General features: G+C 31.1%; 3 protein-coding genes across 3 annotated transcripts; 2 read left to right on the forward strand and 1 right to left on the reverse strand.

Moving 5' to 3' along the window:
- Positions 1-1,346: 1,346 nt before the first annotated feature.
- LOC112791217 (APO protein 3, mitochondrial-like) lies at positions 1,347-2,202 on the forward strand. Its single transcript, XM_072232028.1, has 2 exons — positions 1,347-1,868; positions 1,921-2,202. The coding sequence occupies exons 1-2, from the start codon at positions 1,347-1,349 to the stop codon at positions 2,200-2,202; spliced, it is 804 nt and encodes a 267-aa protein (XP_072088129.1).
- A 2,446-nt stretch (positions 2,203-4,648) lies between these two features.
- LOC112791216 (probable methyltransferase PMT15) lies at positions 4,649-13,899 on the reverse strand. Its single transcript, XM_025833953.3, has 6 exons — positions 12,885-13,899; positions 9,793-10,003; positions 8,619-8,919; positions 6,656-7,048; positions 5,715-5,792; positions 4,649-5,128 (listed from the first exon to the last, which is right to left on the reverse strand). The coding sequence occupies exons 1-6, from the start codon at positions 13,611-13,613 to the stop codon at positions 4,882-4,884; spliced, it is 1,959 nt and encodes a 652-aa protein (XP_025689738.1). The 5' UTR covers positions 13,614-13,899; the 3' UTR covers positions 4,649-4,881.
- A 3,997-nt stretch (positions 13,900-17,896) lies between these two features.
- Positions 17,897-19,666, forward strand: LOC140183575 (uncharacterized). Its single transcript, XM_072232029.1, has 2 exons — positions 17,897-18,716; positions 18,981-19,666. Exons 1-2 carry the CDS (start codon positions 17,897-17,899, stop codon positions 19,664-19,666), a joined length of 1,506 nt encoding a protein of 501 aa, XP_072088130.1.
- Positions 19,667-20,094: the final 428 nt, after the last annotated feature.

The following is a 20,094-nucleotide window of genomic DNA, read 5'->3' on the forward strand; positions in this document are numbered from 1 at the left end:
AAGTTGATACTAATTTTTTATATAATGAGTTTAAACCACATTATTCTCTCTAATGATATCATGTCAGCGATTCTAAATATATGACAATAGATGGTAATTATCCCATCCTTTTTAAGTAAAATAAAAAAAGTTATAATTTTAACTTCCTTAATCAATTAAATTTATTAGGACAAATAATGTAAAGAAATGAAATGAAAACCAAATTTACATGAATTTCCTAAACCAAGAAGCGTGACGTGGATAGCCTATTTTAATGTAAATCGAATTCACTTAAGTCGATTTAGATTTTCATAGATAAATCGAATTGAATACATTCGATTTAGGATTTGCATAGTAAATTAAATTAACAAACATCATTCGATTTAGGGTTGATAGCAGTAAATCGCCCTTATTAGACTCGATTTACCAGGAATGATGAGTGCATTAAGGTAAATCAAGTGAGATGAATTCGATTTATACAAGAAACAAGATTATAGGGTAAATCAATTCTACTAAATTCGATTTACCATTTACAAACAACTTTATTAAATCAAATTAATTTAATTCGATTTAAATTACACGTCCAACCTGTATAAATACCAATATCATGTTGAATCCTCATTAGAGTGACACACAACATGACTACGCAGGATAATTTTCTAGTTCTTGTGTACTATAAATGCACGATTAAAAAAATAATCGGAAATTAAATTTACTAATAAAGATTCATTGAGCGTCTTTTTTAGACCTTCTATAAGCCTGGTTGATTTTCATAATACTACCGTACTATAGGAATTGGATCTACATGGAATGAAACGAATCGAGAAGTTATATTATGGAATTCCGATTTCTATTCTTTGGGATGGGGTAAAGTACGACTCGTTTATGATAGGCAATGACGAGGATTTGCAAGTTTTATTTCACTGTCATCGACAGTTTCCGAATGTGCCCTGAACTATTGGCGAAGTTTGTGGATGTGGTCTCTAACTCAAAAGGATCAAACCGGAATCATCAATCAGCAGCCTTCGGTTTAACCTCTGTTATTGCGTCTTTATCTATACCTGTAATTGTATCTGCGCGAAAAATATGGTGGCATCTCCATCTTTTATAATTGATCAACACTAAAACGAGATTGTAGAACAAGGTGCTAACATAAATACTCCTATTATGATTTTGATTTCTAGGACAGTTGAAATACCGGATATGGTGGAAAATGTCCTAAGAGATGATGATTATGTAAAACCCGCCATAATTGCTAATGACAGTAATGATAATATAGGGAGAAGTATTCTTATCGGATCCGATAGAACATCAAACTCAAAACTCAACAGTACTCGTCGTATTTTTTGACTCTAAACTTGGATGCGATGAGACCAACTAGGCTTCACTTTTACTGGTTTCTCCATATCAGGTTATGCAATGAGGTTCACATTGGTTATGTTGGTCATGAAATTCGAACATGTACTGAACCAAGGAGTGGTTCTAGGAGCGCAATGCATGTTTGGAGAAGGGGAGGGGCTCCACATGTGGTCCTCTTCCCAAAATGCTTTCATCTTTATGACCGTGTTGGTAAGCCAAGAGTTGGACATGATGAGAGGTTCAGTGTCCCTCGCATCCCTACCATTGTTGAACTCTGTATGCAGGCCGGTGTAGATCTTGCAAAGTATCCCACAAAAAGGAGAACGAAACCCGTATACTGTATTGAGGGGAGAATTGTTGATTTCGAATCAGTTGCGGAAGATATTGAAAATAAAATAAAACTTTCTTCTGAAAATATCAAATCTCTTCTCAATGCATCTCCTGTGCTGGCAAGGCATGTAGAGAATTTCCCAAATTTAGTGATGAACAATAGCAATCTGGATTGGTTGAGTGAGGAAGAACGGAACAAAGTAAGGGATTTAAGTAGTCATACCCTAGAGGCATGGTTTGAGATGATTTCAGGTGCAAAGAATGTGCAAGGCTTCAAAGCATCAGTCTCGGAATGGTTTACATGCGTGGCAAAAGGCAACAATAGATGATTTTGTGGGTCTGAATTCTGTTTGGCATGTCGACGATTTGAATGGATCTCCTCTGAATAACAATTTGAAGAGATATTATGGCAAGGCTCCGGCTGTGGTGGAACTCTGTGTGCATGGAGGGGCTCATGTTCCAAATCAGTATAAGAGCATGATGAGATTAGATGTTGTCTCCCCTGATCGAAATGAAGTTGACCTTGTTGCTTGATACATCATAACCCCCTTTGAAGTTAGACGATATATTTTCAATCAAGATTTGAAATTCAATCAGATAAGATTTTGGAGTATTGAGTTTGATCAAAGCTTTGGTTTGGTCCCCGTTGCTATTTTTTCTGTTGTGACTTCTATAGGTCAAAATTCTTGATCTTCATACATAATAAATGAGTTTCTAGCATATTCTATCTTCAGAAAAAAAATACATAGCTTAAAGGGAGGTATAACAGATATAAGATATTTCATTATCATGTTGTGGGTCTCAAATTGGTATGCTTTCAGCTCATCAAACTGTGCAGTTTTTTGTGAAAAAGTGTGGACTATCGACACTGGAATTGATACTAATGAAAGACCAAACAGCACGTAGTCCAAACTTCAATGCACATAAATGAAGATTCTAGCAGCAAGCATTAAAATAGATCTGAACTTTTATCTTCGGTGACAAACTTCAAGCATGCCATTGGTATAGTCTTCTCTAAAGGATGCTTATTAAGTTCTGGTTTTCAAGTCACCTGAGTTTGCTTCCCTTAATATTTGTTGAGCATGATTCCTTGCACTTACTTTTTAGGTTATTGGTTGCTGAAAAAGGTAAGATTGTGGAATGATCCAGAACTATGGAAATCGTTCTGTTATCACACAGAATTTGTAGGCTCCACATAGAGATGTTTTACTAAGAGAAAAACTCCTTAAGTTACCACACCCATTATTGTATATTCAAATGCATTTTTATTTGGTGGATACTCCAATGAAGATTTTATAATTGTATTCATGTGAAATATTTTCTTTTGACCTTGGATGATGGATTGTAGGATTAGATTTTGATAATTACAATTTCTGTTAGTACCTAATTAAATCAAGTTGGTTAGTTGCTGCATGAATCTTCTTGAAGCTCCAATACACCAAGTTTGAATAATCAAAGTTTGCTACAAATTGGACAACTTATTAATGATCTAGATTATAGTTATATACCTTTCATTTTGGGCTAGTAATTTGTTAACAATACTATCCCTATAGACAAAAAAAAAAAAGAAAAAAACTTCTATGTGCATGTGTTGTATAGGAGTTATGAATAAGAATGAATATGGTGTAGAAAGAAAAACTCCTTAGCTTCCTATGTTTTTTCTTATGAGTGTTAGAGTTGAAAATATGAATTTAACTTGCTTTATTTGTAATCTTCTTTTATATATATAGATACCCCTGAATCAATTAAACCTAAATAAAAATTCAAATTTATTACAACCATTACAAATAATGAAACCAGAGACAAAAGTATATGGTCCATATAATACCAATAAATAGGTTTTTTTATTAAAATAAATAAAAAAATCATTAATTCCTTAAATATGCATCCATGAAATTAATTCCCACAATATGCAGTTCCATCTCAAGGGAATGACCCACGAAATGGACCAGGATCCACTTCAAAGACGGCAACCATGAAATGGGCAAATCAAGTCCAGCGTCCGCGAATTGGATCAACACCATGACGGTACACGCGAATTGGAAGTAGCAGGCCAGACACGAAAAAGTTGCTATAACAGAGGAATTTTTTATGGAGATTGTTACCGGCAAGCACAACGATGATATTGCCTTGGCTCTCTTTTCTAGTGATCTTGAACGAGGCTTAAAGTTTGTAGATGACAAGGAAGACATGTTCCGGAAGCATATACTCTGCTAATCTAATTTTCCTTCTCATTGTTGTATGTTTTAAAATTCATAGTATAATTCACTTGATGGACTGTACAGTACAGATTGGCAAAAGAGCAAGTAAAGCCATTGAATGACCTTGATAAAGTGAGGGAATGGATTGAAAGTCGTGGGCTGAAGCGAGCGGCAGTGACCAATGCTCCAAGACCTAATGCAAAACTCATGATCTCATTGCTTGGTCTCTCAGACTTTTTTCATGCTGTCATTATTGGTGGAGAATGTGAACATGCCAAGCCAATGCATGCATGTACGGGACCGACGCACTGGAAACTTGCAGCCTTCATCAAAAACCCAAACCATTTCGTTGCTGTCGTCATTGTTGTGCGTATTTCGTGGGCGTCGCAATGAAAATGCACCATTTCGCATGGACCAGCCATGCCTTGGCCCAATTCGTGGGCGCCTCTCCTGATATGCTTGTCTTGGAGTTCCACGCAGATTTTGTCAGGCAATCTCCCCATTTCGTTGGTGCTTTCCTGGAGTTGGTAGTCAAACCCAATTCGTGGGTGACTCCCTTGAGATGGAGCTGCGTATTGTGGGAATTAATTTTATGTATGCGTATTTAAAGAATTAATGTTTTTTCTTTATTTATTTTAATAAAAAAGCCCCAATAAATATGGTAGTGATGAGACAAAAAAACCTTCCATTAAAAACCTTTACTAATGCAACTCACACAAACTAATTAAGTGATCCCAACAGAGTCTCCAATACAATGACTCAAGGCACTTCTAAAATAAGTAATATAAAACATTTTTCTTATTTTCTATTGAATATTTATTTCTTTAATTCCACTAGAATGCCAATTGTTAATGTCCTCTTTTAGTTACAAGTTACAACATAACATCACTAACATTTTCCGCTACTGCCACAAATTACAAATTGGTGTTAGGAAGAATTGAATTCTTGAGAAAAATTTTGCCACAAAAAAAGAAAGAGACTAATCTTGAATAATCCAAATATGATATTAAAACTATTTTATGTCTTGATTATGATCTTGGTTTTGTGGTGGTGGTGCAGTCCAATATTCTTTAACTGCTACAAAAATCTTTTGTCTGTTGTAAGGTCCATCTTCATGGTCAGTGATTCTACTTTCCCATTGCATTGCATCTGCAAAGCTCTTCATCTTGGTCAACACATCAACATCATCACGCAATATGACACCACCTTGTGGCCTCAAAATCCTATCCATCTCTAACAGAATCTGCTCCATGTTGCATCTGTATGCATGTGACAACATTAGTTTTATGGATTAGAATTTACAAGGTTTGTAAAAGACAACACTCACATACAGAATAAATATATACATTTTTGGTAATAGAATTATATTGTATTTAAAAAAAGTGATGAAATCCACATATCTAATAATTTATTTTTACTCTACACAATTTCATTCTGCATGAGAGTAGGCACCGTAGTAAATTGTAACCTTGTTTTATTATAGGTACTGTTCAAATTTGTCTATTTGTAAAATTTTTAATTGTTTTTATAATTTAAATATTTCTAACTAAATTTCTGTACTAAATGATAATCACATTTTTTTAAAGAAATTTACTACAGTATATATAGGGGGCTTGATAAAAAAAATTTAAACTAGACAACCTGACTGGAAAACATTTATAAAAGTATAAAGGATTAAAAATGTTTTAATATAATAATTTAATTGAAAACCTTAAATTATTAAATTATATAAAAAACTAACTAAAAATTGAATAAAACTACAGAAATTTGAAGAATAATTTTAACCTAAACCAGAAGATGTCGTCACCCATTTTTTTTCCCTTTTCATCGTCAAAATGAGATTACCTGTTTTGATAGAGGTTAAACACTGAATCACCATGAATGAAGTCATAAGTTCTTGGGTAGGTAGACATGGCTTCACACCTAAGAGAAGACAAGAGTAGTAAGTAATTAATTTCAACTACTATCATGTGCTCAAAAATATATTAATGACAAGATGAATTGGCCCATGTTTTATTATTATAAAATTACTAAATCTGAATCAAGTGTATCTGTGAAACAGGTTCTTGTCTACAATAGAGGACAAATTTTGATGGAACGGAAGTTATTTTTAGCAGAAAATAATATAATATGAAACTAATCCTACTAATTTTATTGCCACTCATTTTCCCCCTATAAAGCAGCTATTAGTGGGAAGTCCTGCACATAAAATTTTGAACTAATAACTCATATATATATATATATATATATATATACCAGTTGAATCAATTGCATGTCGGTTAAAATTGATTTGTCTTAGCAAAATAAAAGTTGAGAGATTGATTTGGTGATTGAATTTTTTTGAGGATTAAAATATCTAAAAATTCTTTGAAAATTGATTTGGGATATTACTGAAAAAAAACAACTTACCAAGAGATCAAACAACTGTATAGTGACAATAAAATGAAGAACAAATACCCAAATTGATCCTAAGGAATTTTAAATTAAACATTTTAATCCCCAACAAATTTTATTCTTAAAAAGTCCTCAAGAATTACTTCTGTTAGACAATTTGATCCTTGCATCGTTTTGAAAGGGACTACTTGTCATAGAGTGTATTTTTTGAGAACTTAATTTGTCTTATAATAAAATTTGTTAGTGACTTATTTATCCAAAGACTCTTAGAGAATAAAAATTTGTTGGGAACTAAAGTGTCCGATCTAAAATTTTTTAGGGACCAAATAGGGTGTATACTCTAAAATGAAATAGATCAAGTAACTAAATAAAAGGAAGTAAGGTATATATACCAGTTTTGATAGGTTCCAATCAATCCACGTTCATAAATGGCACCAAGAGTGTTAATTTCAGCCTCAACAGGAACAACATTCATGACCCAAACAGGATCATCAACAAGTGCAGCTGCAAATCCACCCAAGTAAGAGTTCATATCAAGCACATTTCTGTACCTCCCTTTCTCTGCTAGTTGGTGATCAAGTTTCTTGTAATATGCAACTCTCCTTGTCCATAATTCAGTGTCCTCTTTGAACATCTCACCACTTATTCCTTCCAAACTTCCACTGCTTATCCTTGGTGGAATTGAGGTTAGCCTCTGGGGCCATTTTGGTAATTTTCCACCAGCAACTTCTTTTATGTCGTTTACATCAGGTAGTGGGGTTAAGCAGGTGTCCAATTTTGTGTACCTGTAATCAAAATTGAAAGCATGGTAGGGTAAGCATCCAAAGGAAATATAATAATGTAAATAATAAAAATATAAAGAAAGAGCATACATAGGGATTGGATAAATTTTGTTTTTATTTTCTATAAAAACAAATTTAATTTGTATGCTATGACAGTATAAAATTTTTTTTACAAACATTCAATTATATATGGATATATCAACAAAAATAACTAATTTTCAAACTCATCACTTAAAAAATCATCTAAATTCATAAATATGATTGAAAAACTATGTAAAACTCTTTGTACTGTTCAATGTATCAAAATTAAATTAACTATTTAAGATTTTGGTCTTTATGAAGTTTTTTCATGTAAAAAATAAAAGAAATAATTCGGAAGTAAAATGGTTCTTCTTGGTGATTTTATATACAAATCAACTTCATATCTATAAGTATAAGTATATATCTCTAAATTAATATATATATATATATATATATATATATATATATATATATAGGTTAATTTTGCTTACAATTTCTGTCAAATTTTGAACTAAAAAGTTACAAGAATTTAGAGTAAACAGAAAACCAAAAATAAATAAATAAATACTTTCTGTAGAGACCAAAAAATGAGAAAAGAAACTCCTAATATAAACAGAGTTGATATGGTTTAGAAGTGAGATAAATGAAGATCTCTTAAAATATAAAATAAAATTTGGAGTAACATTATCTTCTGACAACAAAGTAAATGCATACATAGACACCAAAAAAAAAAAAAGTAAATGCATGAATCTATAGCAATAATATGAAACACAAACTAAGATTCATGATTAAGTAGGTAATAAGTAGTAGGTACTTGAGAGAGGTTTTGCTAACAAAAGCTGCAATATGAGACATAGCAAACTACAGTGTCTAGTCTCTTTCTATCACTCCTAAACTCTCTTCGGATGCAAGAGTATTTAGAATTTACCTCTCTTCTCTTCCTCTCTTTTTTTTTTATTTTCTTTTTTCACTAGCAGACAACACACTTACAAAAGCTAAGCTAAATGCAATACAAAGAACAAAAACAAAAATCAATATTAACAATAATATGAGAGTGCAAGTGAAATTAGGTTTTAATATCTTTAGAATAGATTAAAATAAGTTTTTTGAGAAAAATCAAAATGCTTAATACAAGTTTTGAAAACAAAATTTTGGCCTTATTCATTCGGGGAAAAGAAAAATCCCGAATGATTTTAATGGCAAACAAACAACAACAAAACATTATCCAATTAAGTGAGTCGGCTACATGGATAAGAGAAAGTCGTTAAATTTTATCATATGTCATGTCTATAGTAAGAATATTTAAACGACTTTAGTGTCAGTTTTAAAAAATTCTTAAATTTGTATAACATGTATTACTGTCGATCTTTACGTAAGAATTCACCGAATATATTTTTATCTAAAAAATTTATTTTTCTTCTGAAATAATTTTATGATAATTGCAAAATAATGTTAAAATCTAGCTAGTCCGTCCTAAGTCCTCAATGAATTTATGACATAAAAAATATAACAATACTGAAAAAAAAAATGTGGAGTGTGACCACTTAATTACCATGCTGCATCTGGATCCTGTGCCTGACAGAAGGGTTTACCATTCTTGAAGATTTTTCTCTGCATCTTGCAATGAACATGATTGGTGGGTTTCTGCCAAATAGCAAGATCGCCTCTCTCAACAAATTTCTTCCAACAAAGACTCTTAGCAACTTCTTCAATGGACTCTTGTTCATCTTTGAGGCTCTGACGTGTCCTCTCCCACCCTCTCCAGTGTTTAGCATAGTTTATTGGTGGTCCTGATAGGATCCAATACCCACCAGGACGCAACACTCTATCCACTTCAGTTAAGTATATTCCATCTGCCAATAAATCACTATTTTTGTCACTATAATAATGGCTACATTATTTTCACTTTGTCACTATTACTCTTGGTAATTCACTAGGTCCCAAATGCGAACTAGTTTGATTAATTAATCGGAATACATTGTCATAGCTTAATAGTCTAAATAAGTTTTGAGTACATATTCAAATTGGTATCTAAGGAATTTCAGATTGGATATTTTGGTCTCTAAAAAATTTATATTTGCTATAAGTCTTCGAGAATTACTTTCGTTGGATAAATCAGTCTCTTTATCACTTTTAATCAAATTTTTAATATGCATGTTGGATAAATCTTTAACGAATTTTATTATAAGACAATTAAATCCAAAAAATAATCGGTATAAGACAAATTACTCTACTTCAAAACGTCGTAGGAACCAATCTGTCTATGAAATTAATTTTCGGTGTAGGAACTAATTTATTAGAAGCCAAAGTATCTGATCGATCTAAAATTCTTTGAGAACTAACTCGAGAGTTTATTCAATAAGTTTTTAATGCTTGACAAATGAAAAACTTATCATTTTAGTTTCTATGAAATTTTTTCTTATGATTTTGATCCAAAAATTTTTAGAAAAATTGCTTTCTATGATGATCCTTACATAGATCAACTCGAAGATTAGTACTTAAGTACTTATGCTTCAAATTAACATTTGAAAATGATATTTATGTGAAATGACATTAGCAACCAATTTCACAAATTTTAAGAGATTTTAGACTAAAATTATTTAATCATAAGACTAACAATTAATCTAACTACAAAATGAAATACCATGACTTGGAAATAATTATTCATAAGGATGATTATTCTAATGAACAATATTTTATGTTAAAAGAGAAAATGATGTACCTACCAAACTGGCCCCAAGGAATAAGGCAACGTGAGCAATGAGCGATGTCAAAGGCTCTTGAAGGGTATGGAAGTCTTTTTGAGGCAATGACTCCAATCAAAGCAGGGACACCTCGTTCCAACGCAAATTGAACCTGTGCCTCATGTGTGTCTCTTGGTGCAAATGACACTGTTAATATGTCACGGGACAAAAGATATGCTCCAAAACTTGCAACCTGATTTTTGGATATCAAAATTCCAACTTAGAGCACAACTTAGAATTGAATTATAAATAACTAACTTATTAGATCATTTCTACTCTTACAAAAAATTATAATATTTGAGAAATACTTACAAAATTATAAAGTATATTTAATTTAATACATGTTTCAAAAGCTTATTTTTATCTAAATTTTGGCTATATTGGGGATTGATTAAAATTGTAATCTTTTCATGTGTTAAATGTTACACAGTTAGACTTATCATATATTCATATATAATATATGAAAAGGATAATTTATCTTCCTATCTTTAAGAGATATTAGAGCAACTGAAACACAAAAAATAAGGGGAAAAAAAAGAAAAAAAAAATGGGGTAAAATATGAATGACCTATAGTTTTAAGTCAAGTTCATAAAGTATGGCGTACTTTTTCCTGATTAAAAATGTCTATTATTATCTTTCAATGCATGCACTCATGCAATGCATCATGTTACTAAAATTAGTGCCCTGGTGGGGATCCTGTGATGTAATTAAATCTGTGTGTATATAGCGACAAAACAAAGCACATGGCACATCATAATTCCCATTCATAATTTCGTTTAATTAAACTCCTTTTGAAAAAATAACTTAAATAATAAATACTTAAACTAAAAATAGTTTATAAAAAATTTATTTTGTGTTTAGTTTTTTAGTTCTAAAAATACTTATTTTAAAATAAGAGCTATAAAAAAAATTTTATTAAAAAAAAAGTCATTTTTTAACTTCTTCATAAGCACTTAAATAACTTTTTAAAAGTTATAATTTAATTTTAAAATTACACCAAACATTAATGGTATAACTTTTTATAAGTTAAAAAAAATTACTTATGAACCTTTCAAATTCCAAATCCTCTTGAGCCTTTTAATTTGTTTTACTTCTAATTGTAGTTTATGTTAATAATAACCGGAGTAAATATCACAAGAATAGGAGAGAAATTAATGGTGTGAAATCTTGATTAAGCAAAAAATGGGGTAAAGTGGGGCATGATTATTGTGACGGTTTGATAGTAAGTAATTTTAGTCAATGTATTATTAATTTATTATTATTGTGCTTTTTACCTATTCTCAACCATCAACATAAAATCAAAAGCAGAGGACCATGTGAATTAAAAATAAGTTTGGTAGCATATTAATGCAAAATCTAACCGAAACATTGAATGATTGGATAAAACTTTCGGTACTTCATTCATCAATACTCTTTACTTCAATTTTTAGAATAATGTACTAAGACTAAGATTGTTTTGCAAATAGGAGTGGTAACACTACCCAAATTCGCAGGTACCCATTCCGCCCTTACTCGCTCGAGGCGGGTAATTACCCGTATCTATACTGGAGCGAGTTTTAGTGGGCAGGTTTTTGGGCGGGGTGGAACGGGGTCGGGTTTAGGTTAAACCCGCTTCTACCCGCCCCGATATATATAATAGATATATAAATATATATATTTTTAATATATAATATATGTAATATATATAAAATAATTAATAAAATGATTAATAATATTGTATCATATTTAAATTTTTACTTTAATTTATGTTATGAATGTAAATAATGGTTATATAATTTTTAAAATTTTATTTTATTTTTTGGATTTAATAATTATTGGGGCGGGCGGATACCCGCAGGGGCGGATTAAGGTTTAACATTTTACTACCCGCTGATAGAAGCGAGACGAGTTCGATGCGGGTTTTTGTTGAGCGGGGCGGGGTTGGGTAGAACAAAAATCCGTCTCTATCCGTCTCGTTGTCACTCCTATTTGCAAACCAAATTTTGATGTTATCTTTTTTTTTCTTTTTTTTTCTTTTTTTTTCCTTCCCTAAAAAAAGTTAAGAAAATAATAATGAAGTTAAGATTCTCACGATATTTAATGAGCCTTTTATTTATGTAAAAACCAATTTCTTAAAAATAATATAAACAAAGCAAGGGGAAAAAATATCACCTCACAAGCTAGATTTTCTTTTCCTATATTCCCTTATTCTTAATTATTCTTTTTAAACATCCAATCCATCTTCATCAAATATAGTCTAGGAAATTTCGTTGCACTTTTAGGAAATGACTATGAACTCAAGCATAAATCAAATATATCTTCAAATTTGAATTATAAATCCAAGTTATTACCAAAATTAACCATTCAAAGAGCAACACAAGAAGACAAAAAAGAAAGAAAGAAATAAAGAACACGACGAGGGAGGTTCAATTATTGGAAACTGAGAAAATGGGGCATTATCTTGCTTTAGATTGTTCAATGGGGTTTATCCACAACTCATTCGACTAGTTATAAAAGTAGATAAAACCTGCTGAGTTATTATTCCTCTCTTTTCTTAAAAGAAAACCTTTTTTCAAACTTTTGAATATAAGTTATTTTTAAGAGCGAATTAATTTTTTTTTAGTTGATATCAAGTCAATTGTTTCAAATTTTGTTTTTATCTTAATCTAATTTTTATATTTTAAATTTTAATTTAAAATCCTAAATTTTCTAAAAGGTAAGAGTTTAAAAAAATAACTAATATTAACTTAAATTTTACCAGCAATTACAATTACTTATTCTAGTTATATTTTGTCAAAGCATGCCATCCCTAGTTATATTTTAAATGATATAATTTTTCTATACTCATCATAAAAGGAGTCATCATATAAGGGGCGGCGAATTCGAACCTCACTATCTTTAGTTAAAAAAAAAAAAAAAGCTTGCCATGCCTTCTTTTGAACCCATTAAACTTATATAAACCAAACTTTACCCTAATTTCTAAGCCACTATGAAATTCAAAACAAAAGACATGAAACCGGTTCAAGAGAGACAAAAACCGGTTCAGTCAATAAAGAACAAAAGGCAAAACAAAAACAAGTACTGAAATATGTACCCCACAACCCGTATCAATGGCGGTTCTGATGGACCCATCTCGAAGCTTAATCAGCTTCGCAATCTCATCAATGTAAGCGTTAGCTCCACGCGGAAACATCGTTCCTCCACCGGGGAATCGGAATCTGTCTCCATCGAAATGGACCCAATTCTGCATCTTCTTCTCCACCGTTAACTCCTTGTGCGGCACGTTCGCGTACCACGCCGAGTCCCGACTCTCCGGCCACCGAAGCGGCAACCGGTATCCGAACGGGGCCGGAATCCGGCACCGGAGAATCTCCTTCGGTGCCGGACAGTGCCTCTCCCGATATACGAGTCTCTGTCGGGGGAATTTCAGGGATCTTTTCAAGTCCTCACATGGGGTGTACTCGTAGAGTTTCGGGTCGCATGGTGGTGCGTGGTACTCACGCGCCGCTGTGGCAGGTGGGTCTTGGAGTTTGTGTCTGGCCTCGAAGTGGAGGGTGGGAAGCTGGATTTGTAGGGTTGATGGGGTACTGGTGGTGGTGGTGGTGTTGGTGGAAGGCTGGAAACATGTGGCGGCGGAGAGGGTGGTGGCGGCGGAGTAGGGACGGTGGTGGGTCCAGAGGCCGAAGAGGTAGAAGAGGGAGCAGAGGACGATGGAGAAGGTGATGAAGTAAAAATTGGTGAATGGTACTAAGGTCTTATTGTATTGTCTTTTGGAAGTGAAGTTGTGGAATAAGCTTTTGAAGTTATTAGTATTGTTAGCCATTTTTGTTCTATTCTTTTCTTCACTAACACCTGTTCACTTCTACAGTTCTACTACTACTATTACTAGTCTACTAGAGAGAGAGAGAGAGATGATTGAAGTTGATGAAGAAGATAGAGTAGAGTGGTTTCGTTGCTACTTGCTCTCTCTAGTGTATAGTGTGGGATTCATAATGTTGTTTTAAATGGAATGATACTAGATGAACCCATTTATCAAATTAGTCATGTGTTACTTTACACCTTTTTAATATTTTTAAGAAAGGTGGTGTAAAGTTAGAAATCATTGGTGGAGTTCTTTTATTATTATTATTATTATTATTATTATTATTATTATTATTATTATTAATGAAGTGGAAAGTGTGATAATCAATTAATAATCAAATACTTAATCCTAAGTTTAGATGAGAAGATTTAAGTATTTAACCATTAAGGTCTGGTCTTAATTGTTATTTAGAGTTCAATTGAATATGTTAACTAAAAATTAATTATTGTGATTTATATCATTTTATATAATTTTAATATATATTTTATATCTATAATAAATTTTGTGTGTGTATATAATATAGTTATAATATTTATGATCAAAATAATGTTTGTAATATATTATTATTATTATAAAAGAGTTTAATATTATCATTTTAATCTCATATTTATGTTTATATGATTTAAATTAATATGTATACCGAAAAGCTTAACAAATTATTAAATAAAATAATTTTAATATGATAATATGTAATTAAATATTTATAAAAATATATGTATGAAAATTAATTATTTATTTATTTATTAAATAATTACATAAAAATAGAAGTCAAGCACAAATTTTCGTATTATTGAAATAACATACAGAAAACCATGCCTTGGTCATGAATAATAGAATTTGGTAATGTTTTGGATTTTGTGACTTGTATGTTAAAGATGGGGAAATAATTGCATGGTGGATGGTTGATACTTGATAGTGGCAACTTGCAAGTATAATACAGTATCTCTCTTTACCGTATCCTTTTGCTTTTGTGTTTTGTCCTTTGTTTCTGTATTTTTAATTTTTATCACTATCTTATAATAGAACAAATCAAAATTAATGGCATATAGTTGTCCATACATGTTCAAAATCAAGAACCTAATACATGTTAACAAATAGTGACTACATAAGGGTAAAAGGGTGAAATGGAATTCACCATAGATAGAAAAATATGTATGTTAATTAAATAAAGATGTCTAGTTCAAAATTAAAATTCGTGAAATGTCACTGCAATAAAATTACTTTATAGTAATATATTTTTTGGTGATAATAAAATAATAATTATTATATATTTTATTTAACGTAAATTTTTGTGACGATTATATATTTATTGTCATTATTATATGTTATAACGATAATTATATATCTTTATCAGTCATAAACATATTTTTATCGAAAATTATATAATTGTCGCTAAAATCTTTTAGTAACAAAATATAAGACGATTAATATCTAATAATTGTCGATAAAAATATTAGACTATTAGCGGTTATTTTTATTACTGCTAAAGATAAAATAAATAATAAAAAAATAATTATTTTAATAGTGCGTTCCTAATATATTTGTTTGGAATAAATCAATATTTGCTTATTGAACTCTATTAAAAATACTAAATAATGCATGAAAAAGCAATAAGAGTGCTTCAATTTTTTTATGACAAAAAAACATTAGGATATGAATTTTTTTTTTTGAATCATTATAAATTTACAACAATCTCAACAGAAAATAAAGTGAATTACTGAACAAAATAAAAGAAATAAAAACTTCTAGAAATTCAAAAGTAACATAATTAAATTCAACAAATATAAGCTAAGCTACAAAAAACTAATCATTACAATTAAAATTTCTTTATTATAGACACAAAATAAAGCCTAATTAAAATTTCTTTATTATAGGTAGAAATTAAAATTTTTATATTTTTAATAGTTGAAGTTCTTTTTAAAATTTTTGACATTTGAAAATATTTCTAATTAAGTATCCAAATATAATATTTTTTTAAATTATTAAAATTCTCAAAAAGTATATTCTTTAAAATACTTTATCCAAAACAAAAATATCTTACATATGTTGTGTATATGTAATAGTATGTCACTTTTAGATGGATAATACTGATATTGAAGATGTTTTGTTTGGCTCAGAATTGAGATACAAACAATACAAGATCATGGTTGACTTATAGATCAAGTATAAGCCAATAAACTTGCTTCAAGTCACATGAGCTCCTTTTATTATGAGACTGAAGAGTCAAGAGAGTGTTTGGAACTTAGTATACTGCTACTCTATATTTCTATGTTTCTTTTTTCTTTAATTGCTTTATTATTGTAAAAGAAAAGAAGTAAAAAAAAAAAAAAAACACCAAATCTCCAATATTGGTAGTTACACTATGACAATTGTTGAATGTTTCGTGGAAGGAATGACATGTCTAAAGCTTTTGGAAAGTGAAAGTGAAATTATTAGAAACTGAGTTTTTTAGTAGTTCCCATCTGACTCTTTTGTTTTGTCTCCTGCTAATATGGTACCTTTTCTTTCTTTTCCCATATGCATTTTAAAAAATAATAAATAAAAAAAATCCCGAGGAACATTATTGCTCTTATAATTTTAGAAAAATTGTTACTTAAGATTATTTTTCCTCTCGATATATATATGTGCATTTTTCGATACTTGAACTTACATGTTCTTATCATTTATACAAAGAGTAAATTATTTATTACTGTTTTTAATATTTTTTATGTTTTAATAGTGTGTCACCATTATTTATTGAATTGATGAAAAATTTAATTAACTGCTAGATCGGTATAAGCTTCGCCTGTGCGACCGTTGTTAATCATAGGTTTTGCATTTTTGTAAATATGGACTTTGTAATCAGACACAAATACAAGAAGACAGAAAGATCTCTAGTCTTTTTTAGTCATCGATTGATGTAGAAAATTCTTTTTGAGTATTTATTATATTAAAATATATTTTGCTTCAAATTGATGCTATTATATTATTGGTACTAGACAAACTAGGAATGTGTTTATGCGAGTGAGGTGGCAACTAGCAACTAGCAACTAGCAACTAGACATTAAGAAATGTAACTGGCACATGTATTTTACAATGAGAATACTACTTTTATACATATCTAAATTTGCAAAGGACATATATTCTTGGATAAATAAATTGATGTCTCATGAACACACGAGGAACCCATTGAGTGCACATGGGACTCATGTGATTCAAATTATATATATGAATCACAATCACAAGATCAATCAAACACAAGTTCTTAGTTCCTAGATTTTATGCAAAGTGCATAGAAATTTCGCCCTAGATTGTTAAATTTATTTTTAAGTAGTGTTATATAAACGTTAGCATTTCAATCACGATAAATATTTCATTATAAAATATAAAATTAACTTGATTATAAAGAAGATGAACATGAGAAAAAAAAAAAGCAAGAAAACACAAATGAAAAACATATTTTTAGGAACACACACATGTTATTTTTTGAAAGCATTAAAAAATAAAAAAAAATTCAAAACTTTCTTTTTTTAACTTTGAAGAATAATCAAGAAGATAAGTTAAGATTTTTAATCATTTTTTTAAAATTTTAATTTTTTTTCATTTTCTATATCTCACTTAAAACTAACAAAAAAAAAACAATAATATTAAGAAACTAAGATGGATACTTGTTAGAAAATTAAATCAAGAATATTCAAAAAAGTAGTACAACTACAATATACTAGAACATTGAAAAAGTTCAAAACCATATTGAATTGGAATTGAATGGAAGTTGCACTCATTACATCCATATTAGAAGAATCATGAAGTGTATTGGAAGTTTCAAGATTGATGACTAAGCTTAATAAAGAATTTTCAAGATGTGCTAGAAATTACAAGAAGTTACTTATTTGAATAGCCAAAGTAAGAAGCAAAGTTGGATAAATATGTGTATTAAGAAGTTAGTAGAATCATGAACTTTTAGTATGAAACTTCGCCTATATAAAGGCACATATGCCTTATGTATTTTGTATGTTCCATGAAATGAAAAAAAGATATGATTAATGAAGTCCTTCATTGTTCTATTATTTCATATGAGTGTTGGTGAAGTTGAGAGATGAAAAATATGATAGCGTCATTTATATGAGTGAGTGATCCTAGGGCCAATTGAAGTGTGGGTATTATACTTACATTTGGTATCAGAGCTGGTTAATCCAGCGCCTGGTGTTTGAGAGTTTGTGAGGTGTGAGAGAGTTCTCACATAGTTGTTTATTCATAGAGTTGGTATGGCAAACACTTTCAATATTGTGTGGTCCGGTCCTAAGTTAGATGGAAAACTTGATTATAGTTATTGGGAGACTTTGATGTCTACCCATTTGAAGGCCCAGAATCTGTGGAATTTCATTGAACCGGGTTTGCAAGAAGGAGCAGATACTGTCCAACAAAGGAGAGATCAATTGGCGCTATCTCAAATTCATCAAGGAGTAGATTATACGGTGTTTGGCAAAATAGCAAATGCCAAAAGTGCAAAGGAAGCATGGAACATGTTGAAGCTGTCATACAAAGGCATAGATAAAGTTCAGAAAGCAAAGCTACAGTCTTTAAGAAGAGAATATGAAAGGTACGAGATGTCGAGATCAAAAACTGTTGAGAAATATTTTACTCGTGTTACAAATCTTGTCAATAAGATGAGAGTCTATGGAGAAGATATGCTCGATAGCAAAGTAGTGGAGAAAATTCTTCGCACCATGCCAATGAAGTATGACTATGTGGTGACTACGATACTAGAGTCACACAATATGGATACCATGACGATTGCAGAGTTGCAAGGAACCATAGAAAGCCACATCAGTAGAATACTGGAAAAATCAGAAAAATCAACCGAGAAAGCCCTGAAAAGCCGAGTGAATCTCAACAATGTTGCAGAATCAAGCCGTACACAAGAAAGACAAGGTTGTGGTTTCAATTTTCAAAGTAGAGGCAGAGAAAGTTCAAGAGGTAGAGGTCGTGGCAATTACAACCAAGAAAGTTACAACAATTTTACACCACCTAATCAAGGAAGAGGTGGAACGAATTTCAGGCCTGTCAACCGAGGAAGAGGTCGAGGTAATTTTTATCAGAAAAGAACTAATTTCAACTGTTTTCATTGTGAAAAGTATGGACACAAAGTAGCAGATTGCAGATTCAAAGTGATGAATAATAATCAAGCACACGTTGTAGAGAATTAGCATCAAAATATTGATGACAATCCGAGTACTCAGACTTTATTTTTTACAAGTAATTCATGTGCTGAAGATGAAAATATATGGTACTTGGATAATGCTTGCAGTAATCATATGTCTGGTAGAAAGTAGTTATTTTCTTCATTAGATGATTCAGTTAAACTATTATTGAAGTTTGGTAATAGTACAAAGATCCCTATTGAAAGAAAAGGGCACATACCAATTAGATTGAAAGATGGTTCTCTAAGTTATATTTCTGATGTTTTCTATGCTCCTGAACTTGATTACAATTTACTGAGTATGGGACAATTATCTGAAAAGGGATATAAGATGATAACTTATCGTAAATATTGCACTGTATTTGAGAACAATGGAAGGTTCATTGATAAAGCAAAGATGACTTCAAACAGAATGTTTCCGTTAAAAATTCAACATGTTAATCCCTCTTGCATGAGTTCTGTGATACTTGATGATAACTGGTTGTGGTATATGCGGTTTGGCCACTTTCATTTTTCTGGCCTAAACTACCTGTCAAGAAAAGGACTTGTTTCTGGTCTACCATGGATTTATATTCCCAATTGTGTTTGTGAGATTTGTCAATTGGGAAAGAAGCACAGAGATCCATTCCTTACAGGAAAGTCTTGGAGAGCTAGAAGATTACTTGAAATTGTGCATTCAGATCTCTGTTCTGTAGAAGTTTCAAGTAATGGTGGTAGGAGGTGCTTTATCACTTTTATTGATGATTTTAGTAGATATACATGGGTATACTTTCTGAAGCAAAAATCAGAAGTATGTGATGTCTTTAAGACATTCAAGGCGTTTGTCAAAAAATAAAGTGGCTGTAAAATCAAAATTCTCAGAACAGATAGAGGAACAGAATATCTTGCATGTTCAGAATAATTTAAGCAACACGAAATTTAACACCAACTAACAACTAGATACACTCCTCAACAAAATGGAGTTGCTGAAAGAAAGAATAGAACCATCATGGATATGGTCAGATGCATGCTCAAGTCAAAACAAATGTCTAAAGAATTTTGGGCAGAAGCAGTCGCAACAGCAGTTCATATTTTAAATAGGTGTCCAACAAAGAGTGCTCGTGATAAAACTCCAGAGGAAGCTTGGAGTGGAAAGCGGCCTTCCATCTATCATTTCAGAGTCTTTGGGTGTATCGCTTATGCCCATGTACTAGATCAATTAAGGAAGAAGTTAGATGACAAAGGTGAGAAGTGTATCTTTATTGACTATAACACAGACTCAAA

The sequence above is a fragment of the Arachis hypogaea genome, chromosome 3, assembly GCF_003086295.3.
Source record: "Arachis hypogaea cultivar Tifrunner chromosome 3, arahy.Tifrunner.gnm2.J5K5, whole genome shotgun sequence".
NCBI classification, from domain to species: domain Eukaryota; kingdom Viridiplantae; phylum Streptophyta; class Magnoliopsida; order Fabales; family Fabaceae; genus Arachis; species Arachis hypogaea.